Here is a 21,642-nt window from a genome sequence, read left to right on the forward strand (position 1 = left end):
TGGCAAAACAGCCACGACCAATCAGCGACGGCCACAGTCTGGCAACAAAATGGCCGCTCCTTCCTCCCCGCAGTCAGTGCCCGCTCCATAATCCCCTCCAGTCAGCCCTCACACAGGGTTAATGTCAGCGTTATGGACCGTGGTGTAACGCACTCCGTTATCGCTGCTATTAACCCTGTGTGATCAACTTTTTACTATTGATGCTGCGTATGCAGCATCAATAGTAAAAAGATCTAATGTTACAAATAATAATAATAATTAAAAAAAAGGCTATTCTCACCTTCCGTCGCGCGCTGTCCTCTGCAGTGCAAGCGGCAGGTTCCGGTGCCAAGGATGCTATGCGAGAAGGACCTGCCATGATGTCACGGTCATGTGACCGCGACGTCATCACAGGTCCTGCGCTCATACCAACCCTGGGACCGGAAGCTGCCGCGGGCACCGCACACAGGCGCCCGGACTTCAAGGGGCCTTCAGAAGGTGAGTATATGTTTATTTTTTATTTTAAGTCTTTTTTAACCACGCATATAGTGCCCACATTGCTATATACTACGTGAGCTGTGTTACATACTGCGTGGGCTCTGTTATATACTACATCTCTGTGCTATACACTATGTAGCTGGGCAATATACTAAATCCCTGTGCTTTATACTACGTAACCTGTGTTATATACTACGACTCTGTGTTATATACTACGTGGCTGTGCAATATACTACGTAGCTGTGCAATATACTACGAGGCTGTGCAATATACTACGTGACTGTGCAATATATTACGTGGGCTGTGCAATATACTACGTGCTCTGTGTTATATACTACGTGGCTGTGCTATATACTACGTGGTTGTGCAATATACTACATGGCTGTGCAATATACTACGTGGCTGTGCAATATACTACATAGCTGTGCAATACACTACGTGGCTGTGTTATATACTACATGGCTGTGCTATATACTACGTGGCTGTGCTATATACTACGTGGCTGTGTTATATACTACGTCGGTTGTGTTATATACTACGTGACTGTGCAATATAGTACATGGCCTGTGCTATATACTACCTACATATTCTAGAATACCCGATACGTTAGAATCGGGCCACCATATATGTGTCTCACTGACATATATATATATATATATACACATATATACACTGTACCTATTCTTTGTGTATATATCTATTCTATTCTAACCTGTCAGTGTGATTTTACTGTATACCACGCTGAATTAGCGGCTTTTCAAAGGACACAGGTACGTAAAAATCGGACAGAACTCGCATGGTGCGAGTGCTGTGCGATTTTTTTTTCACACCCATTGACTTACATTGGAGAGTCTCGTCCGAGAATCGCAGCAATATGCAGCATGCTGCGATTTTTTTCTCAGTCCAATTTCGGCTGAGAAAAAAATCGCAAATGAGATGACACCTACTGAAGAACATTGGTCCGAGTGTAATCCGATTTTTTATCGGATTGCACTCGTCCGTTTTCCTCGCAAGTGGAAATGAGCCCTAAGGCTGGTTTCAGACTTGCTTACGGGAATGCTGCGGATGGCAGCGTACTTCCTACTGTCTTCCTCCCTACGACTTCTTGCATCCTGCGGTGCCCTGTGTACCTATCTTTAACATTGGATACACAGGGACATACGCTGTATGCGGATGCCTCCACATGTGCCGTTTTGGCGCTGCGCCGACCGCAACAAAATGCAACATTCTGCATATGCGTTGCCACGATGATCCTGCTGTGCATGTGTTGACGCACTTCCGGTATTGCGGCTGCCGACGCATGCACTGTCATCACAGATAGTGTACGGTTTACGGACAGCCTCATTACAGCGTCCCCCCATGCCTTCCTGGTAATATTAGGAAATATATAAAATGACACAGCTAACTTGCGGTTAGTACCCCTGACAAAGCCACTGAGGGTGGCCACATGAGTTTGGCATCTGCTTCACCTAGGCTCTATTCTTTTTGGGTATCTCTAACCATTGTTGCCATTCCATGTTATTGGTCATGGATGGCCCATCTAGCTTGTGCCTTTAACCCTTATGCGCTCATCTTGGGAGTGATATATTGCTCAATCTCCTTAAACTTTCCATCTTCTGTGCATGGATTCTGATATACTCACCAGTTATTGCCATTTAAGCCTGTATTTCTCTAACACTTAGTGCACCTTACAGTGGCAAACTGCCTCTTGCTAGTATGATTATATTCAGATCCATTTGATTTGCACATACTATTCTTATTTCATGCATGTCATGTTGCTTTGTTGTTTTCAGTTATTAGTATAGTTTATGGGTTATCGAGTTATTGGTGGGCATATATTGGTAATAATCCTCTGCAAAGAAATGCTTTGCTTTAAGCACAGTACATATTGTCAGATGTTGTGCGTGGGTCACATATACCTTTGATATGTTGTTTATATAGGCAGTACATCAGTGTGCACAGTATACGGTATATACTTTTGGAGTTCAGCTAAAGGTGGTTGGCCCTATTATGAGCCTTTGGTCAATAGATGTCATGTCACATGTGTGACTAATTTTAGTGTTTTTAATGTTCTCTGCATGTTTTCGTGTGTGTTGAATTAAATAATAAAAATTTGTCAATTTTATGTTGCATTCCTGCCTTAGGTAATCCCCTCACTATGACCTATTCCTTTCTCTTTTGTAACAGTGTGGCATCTGCAGACAGCGTACGTCCCTGAATAACCAATGTTAAAGATAGGTACGCAGGGCAAAGCAGGATGCAAGGAGGCGTAGGCAGAGCATAGGCGTGGTTTCAGGGAGGAAAATAGGTATTAAGCTTACCGTAAATTATGTTTCCAGGAGTCCATCCTGACAGCACTATGGAGGACGTCCTCCTCCCCCTTGCTGGGACAGGAAACACACGAGAGTTTAAAAGCTCCGGTCCCACCCCCATTCCTCAGTGTTGTAACAAGAACCGCCTCAAGGGAGATGCAAAAAAATAATATTTAATAGTAAAGAACATAACCACATATATTATGAACATATTACATCATATGTTAGGAACATACTACGGACATGTCAGGCTCATGTTATCAAACATAGTTATATTAACAGGGAGGGAATTACCCGTGCTGTCAGGATGGACTCCTGGAAACATAATTAACGGTAAGCTTAATACCTATTTTCCAGGACGTCATCCTGACAGCACTATGGAGAGTACCAAAGCACCTCCTCAGGGTGGGATTACCGCTTGGAGAACTTTTCACCCGAATGCAGTATGTTGACCGGACAAAACATCAAGTTTATAATGTTTGCAAAAGGTATTCGCACTAGCCCATGTAGCGGCCTTACAAATCTGCTCTAGAGAGGCGCCCGCCCTCTCAGCCCAAGAAGTAGCCATCCCTCTAGTGGAGTGCGCATGAAGACCTTTTGGAGGAGGGATGCCCTCTGACTGATAAGCCTCAGAGATCACAGAAGTGATCCAGCGAGCAATGGAGGCCTTAGAGGCCTTTTTTCCCTTATTTTTACCGGCGAACAAAATAAACAGGTTTGGGTCGATGCGCCATGGGTTGGTGGCTGACAGGTAGTCGATGACCGCCTGTCTGACATCCAAGGAATGCAGAGCTTCCTCTTTAGAATTGGAAGGGTTACAGAAAAAGGATAGAAGCACTATCTCCTGATTCCTATTTTTTAGAGTACCCACTTTTGGAACAAATGAAGGATCTAGTTTGAGGACCACACTATCATCTCTAATTTGAAGGTACGGGTCCCGAGTGCACAGGGCTTGAATTTCCCCCACCCTCTTAGCCGTGGTGATCGCCACTAGGAATGCCGTTTTACGTGTCAGGGTTGAAATGGACATGTTATCTGCCGAGGCGTAATTATTTTTGCAGAGGAATCTCAGGACAAGGTTAAGGTCCCAAGGAGGAGATAATTGTCTGATAGTGGGACGCAACCTCTGGGTGGCTCTGATAAACCTAACTATCCAAGGGTGTGTTGCCAGGGGATAGTCTAGAAAGGAGCTAAGTGCTGAGATCTGCACCTTCAATGTACTCGGCCTAAGCCCTTTATCAAACCCAGCTTGCAGAAAATCCAGAATTCTGGGTAAGTCGGGAGTGCCGCAACCTCGGACCTGCCACCCTCTAGACAGAAACGCCTCCAAATCTTCAGGTAGATTGCTGACGTGACTGGCTTCCTGCTAGCCTTGATAGTGGATATGACCTGGTCAGACAAGCCTCTTGCCTTCAAGATGTTCCTTTCAGGATCCAGGCTGAGAGATGTAGCTTCTCTGGGTCCGGATGGTACACTGGGCCCTGGTGGATTACATCTGGTCTGTGAAGGAGCTCCACTGGACTTTCTATCGCCAGGTCTACCAGCAGGGAGAACCAACTCCTTCTTGGCCAGTATGGAACTATCAACATCACTCGGGCCTGTTCTTCCTTGATTTTCCTAAGAACAGCCGGGATTAGAGCTAGAGGAGGGAAAGCATACGAGAGGGGCTCCGTCCACCTCTGGCTTAGGCCATCTATCCCTTCCGGCAGATCTTGAGGGTTCAGCGAGAAGAACCTTGAGACCTTCGAGTTTCTCCTGTTTGCGAAGAGGTCTATACTGGGAGTGCCCCAACGCCGGCACAGCTCCTGAAAGATGTCCTGGTTGAGTTCCCACTCTGTTGCAAACACTCTTCTTCTGCTCAGGTAATCCGCTACAATGTTCTGGGAGCCCTCTAGGTGGATTGCCGAGATGGAAAGGATCGACCTCTCTGCCCAGCGAAATATTCTCCCTGCCAGCTCTTGGAGAAGATGGTGTCTTGGGCCTCCTTGGTGTTTTAGGAAGGAGACAGTTGTCACATTGTCGGACAATACTCTGACGTGACAATTCTCCAGAATGCAACGATTCCTTCTCAGGGCTTCCTAGACGGCATACAGCTCTCTGAAGTTGGATGAGTTGCGAGCGACGTCTGGAGGCCACCTTCCCTGGAGGATCCTTCCTTCTAAGTGAGCTCCCCAGCCCCAGGCGCTGGCGTCTGTAGTAACTACTACGTAAGGGTCGGTAGTCCATAGAACTCTTGTTCTTAGCTTTGCCAGTTTTGTCTGGCTGGTTATCAAAAATACAGGGGAACCCACGTCTTTATTTTGTTTTATTTATTTTTTAATTATTTAGTTATAGCACAGCCTGCGCTTATTGTTATTAGCAGCAGCAGGCGTAGTCCCATCAGGTAACGCCAGTGACAGAAGGTAAACTTTATCTCTGATCGTACCTGGTGGCTCACGCCAGATCAGAAGCAGTGTTTTCCGCGCTGTCATACACAAAAAAGCACGACAAACACCCGGCGTTCGAAGGGCCGAACCTGAACAGTAACACGGAAACTTTACTGTTCGGGTTCACCCATCTCTAGTCCTGAGTGCCAAAGGATAACTGTTCAACCACAGCTTGCAGACTACCCCTATAAAGGCTGCTGCTTAATGCTTCCGGACACCTTGATAAACACTTATCCTTTATCTCCAAACATGTAGACAGATGAAAATACCTCTTGAAGCCGTTATGATAGCAAATACTGCTTTTTACCCATGTGCAAATGTTTTCATATTTCTGGAGGTACCAAGAGATAGAAGAGGACTGTGAGCTCCTAACATTTACGATCTGATGCTGACATCAAATTTATTGGCCTATTATTATTTATAGCCATGGACAATGCAACACTTAAAATAATATATCATCTGTAATAAACAGTGGAAAGATCAGATACTGAAGATAATTCAAATTTTTTAGACTACAAAAATAAAACATTAGTTTTATTACACATTTATTTATTTATTTTTTTAACATGCCTTACTTCCAAAAACTTCACATTTACTTCGAACTGTCCAAAAATTGTCTTCTCGCCCCCTCATTATTTAAAACATTTCAAATAAATTTCAAGAGCAAAAACACAAATTCAATGCAAATTTAAGGAGGACCTTACAATATTTGTTAATTTAACTGTATGTCAGTTAAAAGGGAGGTTACGTACAGCATTACAGAGATAGGAGAATACAGGACTGGTGTGGGCTTGATAGGCCTGATTTTAACAATGCCCATCTCAATTAGGTCTGTAAATCGTTACTATGAGTCGGGAGATTAGAGAAATCTGAAGGACCTAGCTTGCCTGGGCATTACATGGACAGCCCGATGGCTATTTATATATTGCTTCAAGTAGCAGAAGGGATAGTGTACAGTTATTAATAGACTAAATGGAAGTATTTTCACATACAAATCAACCTTACCTGCTCCAGGAATTATGGCCAGCTTGGTTTCAACTAGACCCACTTTCGCTGAAGAAGCTAAAAAAAGACAATATAACCAAAATATAAAACCTCTTATTGTATTTGTTTGAATCAAATAAGCTCCTAATACGTGGAAACGTTTCTATAAAACATTACCCAGCAAGGTTCGTTTAGTGACAAGAAGGAAAACTTGGAGGCACTCCTGAATCCTTAAACACAGTAATAGTGTTTTTATTTCTACAGGTTAAGCCATTTGTGTCTTGGGCTACTTTTCTCCTTCAGTTTGTTGATGTAAGAAAAGAATCAGCACAGCAATAGGTCTCAGACAAGTTTTACAGACTCCATAGGGTTTGTACATTACATTAGTGAAGTGTTAGTAGAAATGGTGCATTAATAATGGTTGAAGAGTAATAGTTGTTTTAAAATTGTAACGCCAGAGATTTATGAAAAATTTCCCGCATATTTTGGGTGAACCACGGTGTGTTTTTTGCAACAAACAGCGGCTTGGGACTATAATCTTTAAAAGGAGCCAACCCTATAAGTGATATATGTATGGATAGTTTCCCTCATGTTCTGGGTACAGTGAAATAGTCACGATCTACATTTACCGTAAGTGTAATGTGTGCAGCTGGTAATGACAAAGCTTGTTAAAAATGGCTTACATCTGACACTCTAGCAAAACTTTCATATGGTGATGTGCCTGCACGGCAAGGATGGTTCTCTCGATCATATTCACTGGCCTAAACGTGCCATCCAGTTCTTCGTTGCATGTGAATATATATAACTCTTGCTTCAATAATGAAAACAACCCGTCTAATAAGCGCAAATTATGACAAATGCATCTCTGTCAAATAACAGTTTTACAATTACCGTAACTTGATTTAGGTTCATGACTACGTCAAGGTACTTATCAGCATAACAGTAAAATGCTAGTACTGTCAGTATCAGCAGCAGTTACGAATAGTGACTAGCACTGTCGCCATTCGTAAGCAGAGCTGAAAGGATACAAGGTTGGTGAAGACTCATTACATATAATTCAGTTACAACAATAACCTTTATCCACATTCATCCAGTAAAAGCACTAGACCTGAGTGCTGAGTAGAGGCAGAAACTTAAGGGTACTGTCTCACAGTGGCACTTTGGTCGCTACGACGGCACGATCCCGTGACGCTCCAGCGTCGCTTCATTATCGCTCCAGCGTCGTAGACTGCGGTCACACTTCGCAATGCACGGCGCTGGAGCGATAATTTCATGACGTATTTGCGATGTAGAAGTCGTACGGGACAGTCGTACGGGCATGTCACACAGGAGGTGCTCTCACAATTCAGAGCACATTTTGCATAATCTATGCGTGACGTTGTTCACGAGGGGCGTGTTGTGCTGCTAGCTAACTACACCTGTAATGTGCTGATTGGCCATTGGTTACTGGGCACACATTGGTTGGAAAAATTGTCACCTGAGCGCTATTGTTCCCAACGCCACCTCAGCTTTCAAAATTACCTTCTTCACTTTGTACTTGGACACTTGGTGGACCTGGACGTCTGATTTTGTATTTCCCAGACTATTCCACGATTTGCACCGCTGCTTCGAGGTATGTAAAAGCGCTTGGGCTTGGTGGATGGAACGATGTATGGTCGGCATGAGCGCTTCGTGCCGCCGCTGTAGCGAAGCGGATGGTACGCTGTTGTGGGTTATGGTGGGCTGGGGCGTGGTGGATGGGATTATCCACAATTTGTACCGCTTCTTCGAGGTATGTATTGGTACGCTGTTTTGTATTATGGTGGGCTGGGGCGTGGTGGATGGGACTAACCACAATTTGCACCGCTGCTTCGAGGTATGTAAAGCGCTTGGGCGTGGTATATAGAACGATGTATGGTCGGCATGAGCGCTTTGTGCCGCCGCTGTAATGAAGCGGGTGGTACGCTGTTTTGGGTTATGGTGGGCTAGGGCATGGCAGATGGAACGATGTATGGTCAGCATGAGCGCTTTGTGCCGCCGCTGTAGTGAAGCGGGTGGTACGCTGTTTTGGGTTATGGTGGGCTAGGGCGTGGCAGATGGAACGATGTATGGTCGGCATGAACGCTTTGTGCCGCCGCTGTAGTGAAGCGGGTGGTACGCTGTTTTGGGTTATGGTGGGCTAAGGCGCGGCAGATGGAACGATGTATGGTCGGCATGAGCGCTTTGTGCCGCCGCTGTAGTGAAGCGGGTGGTACGCTGTTTTGGGTTATGGTGGGCTAGGGCGTGGCAGATGGAACGGTATATGGTCGGCATGAGCGCTTCGTGCCGCCGCTGTAGTGAAGTGGGTGGTACGCTGTTTTGGGTTATGGTGGGCTGGGGCGTGGCAGATGGAACGATGTATGGTCGGCATGAGCGCTTTGTGCCGCCGCTGTAGTGAAGCGGGTGGTACGCTGTTTTGGGTTATGGTGGGCTTGGGCGTGGCAGATGGAATGATGTAACGATGTATGGTCGGCATGAGCGCTTTGTGCCGCCGCTGTAGTGAAGCGAGTGGTACGCTGTTTTGGGTTATGGTGGGCTAGGGCGTGGCAGATGGAACGATATATGGTCGGCATGAGCGCTTCGTGCCGCCGCTGTAGTGAAGCGGGTGGTACGCTGTTTTGGGTTATGGTGGGCTGGGGCGTGGCAGATGGAACGCTGACTGCTGTTTTTGGAGTGGCGTTTGCACCTCTGTGAACCTTTTTTTTTTTATGCTTTTGTCCCCCTTTCGCTGTTGCTGTTTTAATGTACTCTTTGTCAAACGCCTAACTTTTTTTTGTTATTTTTCAGATGTCTAATCGTGTGGAGTTTATCCGTGATTTCATTGAGATATACCAGTCTTTTCCCTGCCTCTGGAAGATAAAATCTCCAGAGTATTCCAACAGGGAAAAGAGGAAGGAAGGATATTCGAAGCTAATTGAATTTTACCATCTCCATGCACCTGAAGAGATAGCCAACGAAGCTGTCGTTAAGAAGAAAATTCAGGCGCTGCGCACGGTGTGGAGGAAGGAGCTGAATAAGGTCCTGCACTGTTCAAAGTCCGGGGCTTCAACGGAAGAGGTGTACGTGCCCAAGCTCTGGTACTTTGAGCATCTAAATTTTCTTCGGGACCAAGAGGTGCCACGGTCATCTACGTCTTTGCGCTCGTTCGCACCTGTGGAACCGACAGTATCACAGAACCTCGTCGAGCTGGACTCTCAAGGGCAACAAGTAAGTACCTCTTTGCACCACTGGTTCACCAATGTGTCCTATAATTATATATAATTTATCTGCATTTTCTGTTTTATCCATCAGATTATACCATCAATTAGAAGTTATAACATTTTCCTGTACAGATAAGTAACCCTGTCGCAGAAAAGTATTAAATGGCGACCTTCATAACCCATACCATCTAAACTAATTGAAAATAGTATCGCTTCCAGCTACAGATAAGTATTCTTGGTGAAACTATTTCGACCCTAAATTGGTAATCAGGTTCCCCTACTAGTCTGAACAGTGGAGTGCAAAGTAATAAATAAATGGGAATGTTAACCCCTTCGTGACCCAGCCTATTTTGGCCTTAATGACCTTGCCGTTTTTTGCAATTCTGACCAGTGTCCCTTTATGAGGTAATAACTCAGGAACACTTCAACGGATCCTAGCGATTCTCAGATTGTTTTTTCGTGACATATTGGGCTTCATGTTAGTGGTAAATTTAGGTCGATAATTTTTTAGTTTATTTGTGAAAAAAACGGAAATTTGGCGAAAATTTAGAAAATTTCGCAATTTTCACATTTTGAATTTTTATTCTGTTAAACCAGAGAGTTATGTGACACAAAATAGTTAATAAATAACATTTCCCACATGTCTACTTTACATCAGCACAATTTTGGAAACAAATTTTTTTTTTGCTAGGAAGTTATAAGGGTTAAAATTTGACCAGTGATTTCTCATTTTTACAACAAAATTTACAAAACCATTTTTTTTAGGGACCACCTCACATTTGAAGTCAGTTTGAGGGTTCTATATGGCTGAAAATACCCAAAAGTGACACCATTCTAAAAACTGCACCCCTCAAGGTACTCAAAACTACATTCAAGAAGTTTATTAACCCTTCAGGTGTTTCACAGCAGCAGAAGCAACATGGAAGGAAAAAATGAACATTTAACTTTTTAGTCACAAAAATGATCTTTTAGCGATTTTTTTTTTATTTTCCCAAGGGTAAAAGGAGAAACTGGACCACGAACGTTGTTGTCCAATTTGTCCTGAGTACGCTGATACCTCATATGTGGGGGTAAACCACTGTTTGAGCGCACGGCAGGGCTCGGAAGGGAAGGAGCGCCATTTGACTTTTTCAATGAAAAATTGGCTCCAATCTTTAGCGGACACCATGTCGAGTTTGTAGAGCCCCCGTGTGCCTAAACATTGGAGCTCCCCCACAAGTGACCCCATTTTGGAAACTAGACCCCCAAGGAACTTATCTAGAAGCATAGTGAGCACTTTAAACCCTCAGGTGCTTCACAAATTGATCCGTAAAAATGAAAAAGTACTTTTTTTTCACAAAATTTCTTTTAGCCTCAATTTTTTCATTTTCACATGGGCAACAGGATAAAATGGATCCTAAAATTTGTTGCACAATTTCTCCTGAGTACACTGATACCTTACATGTGGGGGTAAACCACTGTTTGGGCACATGGTAAGGCTCGGAAGGGACAGAGCGCCATTTGACTTTTTGAATGAAAAATTATCTCCATCGCTAGCGGACACCATGTCACGTTTGGAGAGCCCCTGTGTGCCTAAACATTGGAGCTCCCCCACAAGTGACCCCATTTTGGAAACTAGACCCCCCAAGGAACTTACCTAGAAGCATAGTGAGCACTTTAAACCCTCAGTTGCTTCACAAATTGATCCGTAAAAATGAAAAAGTACTTTTTTTTCACACAATTTCTTTTAGCCTCAATTTTTTCATTTTCACATGGGCAACAGGATAAAATGGATCCTAAAATTTGTTGGGCAATTTCTCCTGAGTACGCCGATACCTCATATGTGGGGGTAAACCACTGTTTGGGTGCACGGCAAGGCTCAGAATGGGAGGCATGCCATTTGACTTTTTGAATGGAAAGTTAGCTCCAATCGTTAGCGGACACCATGTCGCGTTTGGAGAGCCCCTGTGTGCCTAAACATTGGAGCTCCCCTACAAGTGAGCCCATTTTGGAAACTAGACCCCCCAAGGAACTCATCTAGAAGCATAGTGAGCACTTATAACCCCCAGGTGCTTCACAGAAGTTTATAACGCAGAGCCGTGAAAATAAAAAATAATTTTTCTTTCCTCAAAAATGATTTTTAGCCCAGAATTTTTTATTTTCCCAAGGGTAATGGGAGAAATTGGACCCCAAATGTTGTTGTCCAGTTTGTCCTGAGTACGATGATTCCCCATATGTGGGGGTAAACCACTGTTTGGGCGCACGGCAGGGCTCGGAAGGGAAGGCACGCCATTTGGCTTTTTGAATGGAAAATTAGCTCCAATCATTGGCGGACACCATGTCGCGTTTGGAGAGCCCCTGTGTGCCTAAACATTGGAGCTCCCGCACAAGTGACCCCATTTTGGAAACTAGACCTCCCAAGGAACTTATCTAGATGTGTGGTGAGCACTTTAAACCCTCAGGTGCTTCACAAATTGATCCGTAAAAATGAAAAAGTACTTTTTTTTTCACACAAAATTTCTTTTAGCCTCAATTTTTTCATTTTCACATGGGCAACAGGATAAAATGGATCCTAAAATTTGTTGGGCAATTTCTCCTGAGTACGCCGATACCTCATATGTGGGGGTAAACCACTGTTTGGGTGCACGGCAAGGCTCAGAATGGGAGGCGTGCCATTTGACTTTTTGAATGGAAAGTTAGCTCCAATCGTTAGCGGACACCATGTCGCGTTTGGAGAGCCCCTGTGTGCCTAAACATTGGAGCTCCCCTACAAGTGAGCCCATTTTGGAAACTAGACCCCCCAAGGAACTTATCTAGAAGCATAGTGAGCACTTATAACCCCCAGGTGCTTCACAGAAGTTTATAACGCAGAGCCGTGAAAATAAAAAATAATTTTTCTTTCCTCAAAAATGATTTTTAGCCCAGAATTTTTTATTTTCCCAAGGGTAATGGGAGAAATTGGACCCCAAATGTTGTTGTCCAGTTTGTCCTGAGTACGATGATACCCCATATGTGGGGGTAAACCACTGTTTGGGCGCACGGCAGGGCTCGGAAGGGAAGGCACGCCATTTGGCTTTTTGAATGGAAAATTAGCTCCAATCATTAGCGGACACCATGTCGCGTTTGGAGAGCCCCTGTGTGCCTAAACATTGGAGCTCCCGCACAAGTGACCCCATTTTGGAAACTAGACCTCCCAAGGAACTTATCTAGATGTGTGGTGAGCACTTTGAACCCCCAAGTGCTTCACAGAAGTTTATAACGCAGAGCCATGAAAATAAAAAATAATTTTTCTTTTCTCAAAAATGATTTTTTAGCCCACAATTTTCTATTTTCCCAAGGGTAACAGGAGAAATTGGACCCCAAATGTTGTTGTCCAGTTTCTCCTGAGTACGCTGATACCCCATATGTGGGGGTAAACCACTGTTTTGGCACACGTCGGGGTTAGGAAGGGAAGTAGTGATGTTTTGAAATGCAGACTTTGATGGAATGCTCTGCGGGTGTCAGGTTGCGTTTGCAGAGCCCCTGATGTGCCTAAACAGTAGGAACTCCCCACAAGTGACTCCATTTTGGAAACTAGACCCCCAAGGGAACCTATCTAGATGTGTGGTGAGCACTTTGAACCCCCAAGTGCTTCACAGAAGTTTATAACGCAGAGCCGTGAAAATAATAAATGTTTCCTTTCCTCAAAAATATTTTTTTAGCCCAGAATTTTTTATTTTTGCAAAGGTAACAGGAGAAATTGGACCCCAAATGTTGTTGTCCAGTTTCTCCTGAGTACGCTGATACCCCATATGTGGGGGTAAACCACTGTTTGGGCACATGCCGGGGCTCGGAAGGGAAGTAGTGACGTTTTGGAATGCAGACTTTGATGGAATGGTCTGCGGGCATCATGTTACGTTTGCAGAGCCCCTGATATGCCTAAACAGTAGAAACCCCCTATAAGTGACCCCATTTTGGAAACTAGACCCCCCAAGGAACTTATCTAGATGTGTGGTGAGCACGTTCAACCCCCAAGTGCTTCACAGAAGTTTACAACGCAGAGCCGTGAAAATAAAAAATCATTTTTCTTTCCTCAAAAAAGATGTTTTAGCAAGCAATTTTTTATTTTCACAAGGGTAACAGGAGAAATTGGACCCCAATATTTGTTGCCCAGTTTGTTGTGAGTACGCTGATACCCCATATGTGGGGGTAAACCACTGTTTGGGCACACGTCAGGGCTCGGAAGGGAAGTAGTGACATTTGAAATGCAGACTTTGATGGAATGGTCTGCGGGCGTCACATTGCATTTGCAGAGCCCCTGATGGTCCTAAACAGTAGAAACACCCCACAAGTGACCCCATTTTGGAAACTAGACCCCCCAAGGAACTTATCTAGATGTGTGGTGAGCACTTTCAACCCCCAAGTGCTTCACAGAAGTTTATAACGCAGAGCCGTGAAAATAAAAAATAATTGTTCTTTCCTCAAAAATTATGTTTTAGCAAGTAATTTTTTATTTTTGCAAGGGTAACAGGAGAAATTGGACCCCAACAGTTGTTGCCCAGTTTGTCCTGAGTACGCTGGTACCCCATATGTGGGGGTAAACCACTGTTTGGGCGCACGTCGGGGCTTGGAAGGGAGGGAGCACCATTTGACTTTTTGAACGCAAGATTGGCTGGAATCAATGGTGGCGCCATGTTGCGTTTGGAGACCCCTGATGTGCCTAAACAGTGGAAACCCCTCAATTCTAACTTCAACACTAACCCCAACACACCCCTAATCCTAATCCCAACTGTAGCCATAACCCTAATCACAACCCTAACCCCAACACACCCCTAACCACAACCCTAACCCCAACACACCCGTAACCCTAATTCCAACCCAAACCCTAATCCTAACCCTAATCCCAACCCTAACCCTAATCCCAACCCTAACCACAACTGTAACGCCAACACACCCCTAACCCTATCCGTAACCCTAACCACAAGCCTGATCTTAACCCTATTTCCAACCCTAGCCCTAATTCCAACCCTAACTCTTATTCCAACCCTAACCCTAAGGCTATGTGCCCACGTTGCGGATTCGTGTGAGATTTTTCCACACGATTTTTGAAAAATCTGCAGGTAAAAGGCACTGCGTTTTAACTGCGGATTTACAGCGGATTTCCAGTGTTTTTTTGTGCGGATTTCACCTGCGGATTCCTATTGAGGAACAGGTGTAAAACGCTGCGGAATCCGCACAAAGAATTGACATGCTGCGGAAAATACAACGCAGCGTTTCTGCACGGAATTTTCCGCACCATGGGCACAGCGGATTTGGTTTTCCATAGGTGTACATGTACTGTAAACCTGATGGAAAACTGCTACGAATTCGCAGCGGCCAATCCGCTGCGGATCCGCGGCCAATCCGCTGCGGATCCACGGCCAATCCGCTGCGGATCCGCGGCCAATCCGCTGCGGATCCGCAGCCAAATCCGCACTGTGTGCACATGCCATAACCCTAACCCTACCCCTAACCCTACCCCTACCCCTACCCCTAACCCTAGTTCTAACCCTAACCCTAGTGGAAAAAGAAAAAAAATATATTTTCTTTATTTTATTATTGTCCCTACCTATGGGGGTGATAAAGGGGGGGGTTAATTTATTATTTTTTTATTTTGATCGCTGTGATAGAACCTATCACAGCGATCAAAATGTACTTTTAACGAATCTGCCGACTGGCAGATTCGGCGGGCGCACTGAGCATGCGCCCGCCATTTTGGAAGATGGCGGCGCCCAGCGAGGAGGCGGACGGACTCCGGGAGCCTCGGTGAGTATAAGGGGGGGGGAGATCGGGGCACGGGGGGGGGGCGTCGGAGCACAGGGGGGTGGCATAGCAGCACGGGGGGAGCGGGCAGGAGCACGGGGCAGCGGAGCACAGGACCGAGGGGAGCGGAGCACAGATCGGTCGCTTGGGGGGGCGATCGGTGGGGTGGGGGGGTCACATTAGTGTTTCCAGCCATGGCCGATGATATTGCAGCATCGGCCATGGCTGGATTGTAATATTTCACCAGTTTTTCAGGTGAAATATTACAAATCGCTCTGATTGGCAGTTTCACTTTCAACAGCCAATCAGAGCGATCGTAGCCACGGGGGGGGGGTGAAGCCACCCCCCCTGGGCTGAAGTACCACTCCCCCTGTCTCTGCAGATCGGGTGAAATCGGAGTTAACCCCTTCACCCGATCTGCAGGGACGCGATCATTCCATGACGCCACATAGGCGTCATGGGTCGGACTGGCACGGGTTTTCATGACGCCTACGTGGCGTCATGGGTCGGGAAGGGGTTAAATAATATTACTAATATAATAATATATTACAACATTTTCGCATGTATACGAATATATAGTTTGAATGCAGTTAGGGTGGTGTAAATCGTTTTCTTTTTTTTTTTTTAATAACTTCCTTTTTTATTCTCCCCAGGAGGACAGTGCACAGGACAGTGCACAGGACAGTGCACAGGACTGCTAGACGAGTCAAATAGTGGAGGCTGCACCTGCCCGGACTCAATGGAGGCAAGGTTCAAGGAAGCGTAAAGCCACCTCTGACGTCTCCCTTGAACTTTTGACCCTGGCCAAAAAGGTAGGACTACATGCAGGTTGGACTACATGCAGAGAGGACAAACAGTAGCCCTAATCTGTCACAAGTCTGCCCTAAAAAACACTCCTAAAATACTATTGTAAGAAGGCAAACAAGTGGAGGCACCTTATCAGGGTTGTCTTGCTGGGAAAAAGGAAAGGACAGTGTGCTTACCAGAGATGTACTGCCTGACAAGTTAGTGCCTAAGGGTACCGTCACACAGTGCCATTTTCATCGCTACGACGGCACGATTCGTGACGTTGCAGCGTCGTATGATTATCGCTCCAGCGTCGTATACTGCGGTCACACGTTGCAATACACGGCGCTGGAGCGATAATTTCATGACGTATTTGCGATGTAGAAGCCGTTGGTTACTGTGCGCACATCGTATACAACCTGTGTCACACGATGCAATCATGCCACCACAGCGGGACACTAGACGATGAAAGAAAGTTTCAAACGATCTGCTACGACGTACGATTCTCAGCGGGGTTCCGGATCGCAGTAGCGTGTCAGACACTACAATATCGTAACGATATCGCTAGAACGTCACGAATCGTGCCGTCATAGCGATGAAAATGGCACTGTGTGACGGTACCCTTAGGTGGTATTATATAATCTTCGGTCCTCCAAAGTAAGGTTCACAAACCATTTATAAGTCTTGACAGTGTTATAAGTTAAGCATTACCTTCTTAGTTATATCAAATTCATTTCTGCATAATACCTTTGGTATTATCTTATTATTTAAATGTATTATGTTCTCTGTGCAAATAAAATCTGAAGCCAAATTAGAGAAAAAGATTCTCTCTCTCTCGCATCAGGTCAGATAGAATGTATTCTTATTCTAGTCTAGACTAGTACTATTAAGTAATCCTTCCCTATCAATGCACACTATTGTGGAGCACTACAAAATCTTCCATGTGCTTGACAGCTGTGTTGTGGCACAAAGATGACATTTAACTGGTGAACTTATTATTATGCGTCCTTTAGCTTTGCTCCAAATAACAGCACAGTTCAGAAACAAAAGAAGGAGGAATGAGTCCGTTGTATGTCTGGAAGAGTCTGTACACTAAACCTTACCTGCCACAATGATGTCACTAGCTAATGCCATCTCTAGGCCTCCACCTAGGGCTGCTCCATCCAAGGCTGCAATGGTCGGCATTGGTAAATTAGCTGAAGAGAGAAAATAAAATAGGATTATAAAATGTACAAAAACATTTTCTAACTTATCATTCATGCCACTCCATCTCCTAGCAATCTACTCAATACAGATGTAGCAGTTGTAGGAAAGCCAGATAGGACAGAGTTAAATACTAGCACTAGAGGTCCAGATTAGATGCACATGGCTAGCTAGGACTTGCCTAGAACCAGGCCATGTGCTCATATTACTATTGGTCAGCTAGGGGAGCAGAGAAGTGTTAGGAGCTGGTGAATAACCAGTGAATGCGAGCTCACTGAGTCTAAGGCAGGACCTGAATTGCTGCCTGGGTGAGACCCTGGGACTGCTTTGCCTTCATTGAAAAAGGACGGATTTTTTGTTTGTCAATAAACTTCACTCAGGTTTGACACAAGACTGCCTGTGTGAACTCTAGTGCCTACTTGAGAGCGTGAATTCCTACACAGGTGACTCTTAAACTGGATCTCTTGTGGTGCATGAAAAATTAATAGGCTGTTTTCCTTCTGAAGGCCTCATACACACGGCCATATTACAGCTCCATGCAGGTCTCATTTGGCCGCCGGCTATCCCTCCAGACTCTCCCACACATAAGAAAACCTCTGGTGGAGATAACAGAATGGCCTCCATACACATTAAATGCTCCCGAAGTCCTGCTGAAATTGGCAGGTTTGGACAATTTTGAACTAATAAGTATGGTGGCCTTTAGCTTATTTTTCGGCTAGAATATCTGTAGTGATCATCAACTAGTAGTGACCACCTATCCTAAAAAGTGAAAGGGCCACGAAGTGGCTCTGCACTGGGTTCCTGGGTCAAAATCTGACCAAAGGCAACACGTGCATGGAGTTTGTGGATTTGTATTGCGTTTGTGACACGTGCAAACATGGGTATGTCCGCCGAATGGTACAAGGGAGAGGAAGGCCCTAATTGTAGGGAGTGAATGATTGGACACCTCCTGACACTAACCTGTGTCTGTCCCTAAGCTCCCCCCAACACCCTATGCTGGTCCTTTCCCCCTGCCGTCATCACGTGCCTAGTCCGTGGCTAGTGCGCTTGCCAGCAAGGACACTAGCATTGCCACTGCAGGTGATATAACATAGGGAAAAAAAGACAAGCAAGGAACAGACAGAAAGGATACAACTCGGCTCAGAATCTGCTGCTACGCGCCACAGCAGGAGAGTAATCGGCACCAGGTAAACAGGACAATACCACAGTCACGGGAAAACTCCACACACCTAGCTGGTCTTCATAAAAGTAAACTCTATAAAAGACAATCAGCTGATGGGTCATGTGACTATTTAAAGGGAAATGGTAGTGGTCACCAACCAATATCAGCAGACCTGCCTAAAAGAAGCTGCCAGCAAGAGACTGATATTAACTCTTGCTGGACCAAAGAAAAAAAAAACTACATTTAAATTCCAGAAAACCCAGAGCTGCCATGAATCCCATAATGATTCGCGAGTATGTAAGATCATCTACCCCACTGGAGTCAAACACTGATGTAAATTATGAAAATCTCTCTCTAGACCCCTTGGCATATATTGGCACTAAATAAGCAAGGAGAAATAAGTAAATGGAATAAAGGTGAATTCTGTAATTCCAAGCTGCAATGGTTTAACTCTCAGCATAGTTAACTAGGAATGTTTAATGGAACTAATAGCAGCCATCCACTGAGCTTCTTCCATTTCCTTACTTTCGTGGACGTTACATAAATACACGGATGGGATTACACATAAAAAGACATAGTGAGATAAACAATGAGCTCTCTATCTCTATCAATGCCAAAATTGTACAAATTATTTTCATACAGACCTAATCAAATTGTTATAGCGAAGAGAAAAGTTCTATAAAACGAATACTCTATCTAAAGTTCAGTGCAAAAGTAAGCTTAGTTTTTTAATTAAAGATGCTCTAGTTTTAGGCTCCTGATAAAACAGTATACAGTGTATTTTTCAACTTAAAAATCATTGTTATGGAGCTAAAATAAAACAGCCCATCTGCCAGTGAATGCCCATCATACAGACAGATTGTATTCCATCCTTTGTCAACATCCACCCCCACCAAGCAGATGAACCTGAAGGAAAGATATTGATAACAGTCTTAGCAATGATCTCCACCACTTCCTACAGTACAACTAATTTAATCAGCTGTATAAAAAAAATAGACCCTTAGTGTGAAGTGGCAAGTGACTCACTCAATGGAAGTGACAGACCACAAAGTAGCACTCAAGTAGGAAAACATCACTAAATGATTGTCTATAGTTTCCAGACAGTCCAACAAATTCTCCTAACAACTACACCTACTAGAAATTGAGGTAGAAATTATCGATATTAACCAAGAGATCACAAAGTCGTCCTGTAAGAAGTCAAATGCATATGAAAAGTCTGAATTTATAGTAAAAAGCATGGTGAGGAGGTTCAAGTTCAAACAATAAGAATTATCCTGTATCATCATCCTCAATGGTTTCCCAATAGCCTCTTTCACATTTCCGTCGGTACGGGCCCGTCGCAATGCGTCGGGCTGACATACCGACGGACGTTTTGAATTCTCTGCACGACATGGGCAGCGGATGGACGCATCCGCTGCCCATTCTGCAGTCCGAGGCGGAGGAGGGGCGGAGTTTCGGCCGCGCATGCGTGGTCGAAAATGGCAGACCCGTCGCACAAAAAGTTACATTGAACTTTTTTCGTGACGACGGTCCGCCAATTACCGACGCATCCAGTGCACGACGTATGGAACATGTGTCCATACATCGCGATGCGTCGGTAATACAAGTCTGTGTGCAAAAAACGCATCCTGCGGGCAACTTTGCAGGATGCGTTTTTTGCACAGAACGACGCATTGCAACGTCTTCAAAAAGACGGAAGTGTGAAAGTAGCCTAATGCGAACATAGTAACACCACAGCAGACTATTCTCAAAAGCCGTTCAACCTTGCCGTTGGAAAAGTAATTTTATATGCTGTTATTTTTTCTTCCACACCTTGAACAATCATACGTTTTTTACATTTCTCTTGACATATTCATATAAGACCTTGTTTTTTTGTAGGGCTAGTTGTAGTTTTAAATGACACCATTTATTTTACTAAACAATGTACTGGAGAACTGGGAAAAATGTCGAAGTGCGGAAAAAAAAAAATCCCACAATTTTGTTCTTTTTTTTTTTTTTTTATTTTATCGAACTCATAGTGTACCAGTAAGGCTGCCGTCACACTAGCAGTATTTGGTCAGTATTTTACATCAGTATTTGCAAGCCAAAACCAGGAGTGGGTGATAAATGCAGAAGTGGTGCATATGTTTCTGTTAGGCCGGCGTCACACTCAGCGTAAGACAATACGGTCCGTTTTTTACGGCCGTAATACGGAGAAATGTTCCCAAAATAGTGATCCGTAGGCAGGGTGTGTCAGCGTATTTTGCGCATGGCATCCTCCGTATGTAATCCGTATGGCATCCGTACTGCGAGATTTTCTCGCAGGCTTGCAAAACCGACATCTAATGGATTTATGTGCTCAAATGTTCGGGAAAACACATATATATATATATATATATATATATATATATATATATATATATATATATATATATATATATATATATATATATAGTCTGTATTTATATTTACTACAGCGCGATATCTGTGAAAAGCCGGTAATTCAATTGCCGGCTTTTCATTTCTCCTTCCCAAACCCGACAGGATATGAGACATGGTTTACATACAGTAAACCATCTCATATCCCCATTTTTTTTGCATATTCCACACTACTAATGTTAGTAGTGTGTGTATGCAAAATTTGGGCGCTGTAGCTGCTAAAATAAAGGGTTAAATGGCGGAAAAATTTGGCGTGGGCTCCCGCGCAATTTTCTCCGCCAGAGTGGTAAAGCCAGTGACTGAGGGCAGATATTAATAGCCAGGAGAGGGTCCATGGTTATTGGCCCCCCCGTGGCTAAAAACATCTGCCCCCAGCCACCCCAGAAAAGGCACATCTGGAAGATGCGCCTATTCTGGCACTTGGCCACTCTCTTCCCACTCCCTGTAGCGGTGGGATATGGGGTAATGAAGGGTTAATGCCACCTTGCTATTGTAAGGTGACATTAAGCCAGATTAATAATGGAGAGGCGTCAATTATGACACCTATCCATTATTAATCCAATTATTTGAAAGGGTTAAAAAACACACACACACACGATTTAAAAGTATTTTAATGAAATAAACACAGCGGTTGTTTTAATATTTGTATTAATATTTTATTGCTCTCTCAATCCATTTGCAGGCCCTCACTTGGCAAAACAATAAACCGACAATATATATACCTTCTGCTGACCCGTCACGTCCCACGAGGTAATCCATCTGAAGGGGTTAAAATAATTTACAAGCAGGAGCCCTGCAAATGCAGCTGTGCTCGTGCTTGTAATTCCCCGGCCAATGAAGGAAATGTAGGTCATTGACCTACATTTCCTTCAGTCGCGGTGATGCGCCCCCTGGTG

General features: G+C 44.4%; 1 protein-coding gene across 2 annotated transcripts in view; it reads right to left on the reverse strand.

The window, feature by feature from the left end:
• Positions 1-21,642, reverse strand: part of AUH (AU RNA binding methylglutaconyl-CoA hydratase) — a 396,720-nt gene that overhangs the window by 218,259 nt on the left and 156,819 nt on the right. For both annotated transcript variants that reach the window (XM_077299923.1, XM_077299922.1), the window contains 2 exons: positions 17,067-17,159; positions 6,221-6,277 (listed from right to left, as the gene is read on the reverse strand). In XM_077299923.1, the coding sequence (XP_077156038.1) occupies positions 6,221-6,277; positions 17,067-17,159 (150 nt within the window). The remainder of the gene's footprint in view (positions 1-6,220; positions 6,278-17,066; positions 17,160-21,642) is intronic.

The sequence above is a fragment of the Ranitomeya variabilis genome, chromosome 1, assembly GCF_051348905.1.
Source record: "Ranitomeya variabilis isolate aRanVar5 chromosome 1, aRanVar5.hap1, whole genome shotgun sequence".
NCBI classification, from domain to species: domain Eukaryota; kingdom Metazoa; phylum Chordata; class Amphibia; order Anura; family Dendrobatidae; genus Ranitomeya; species Ranitomeya variabilis.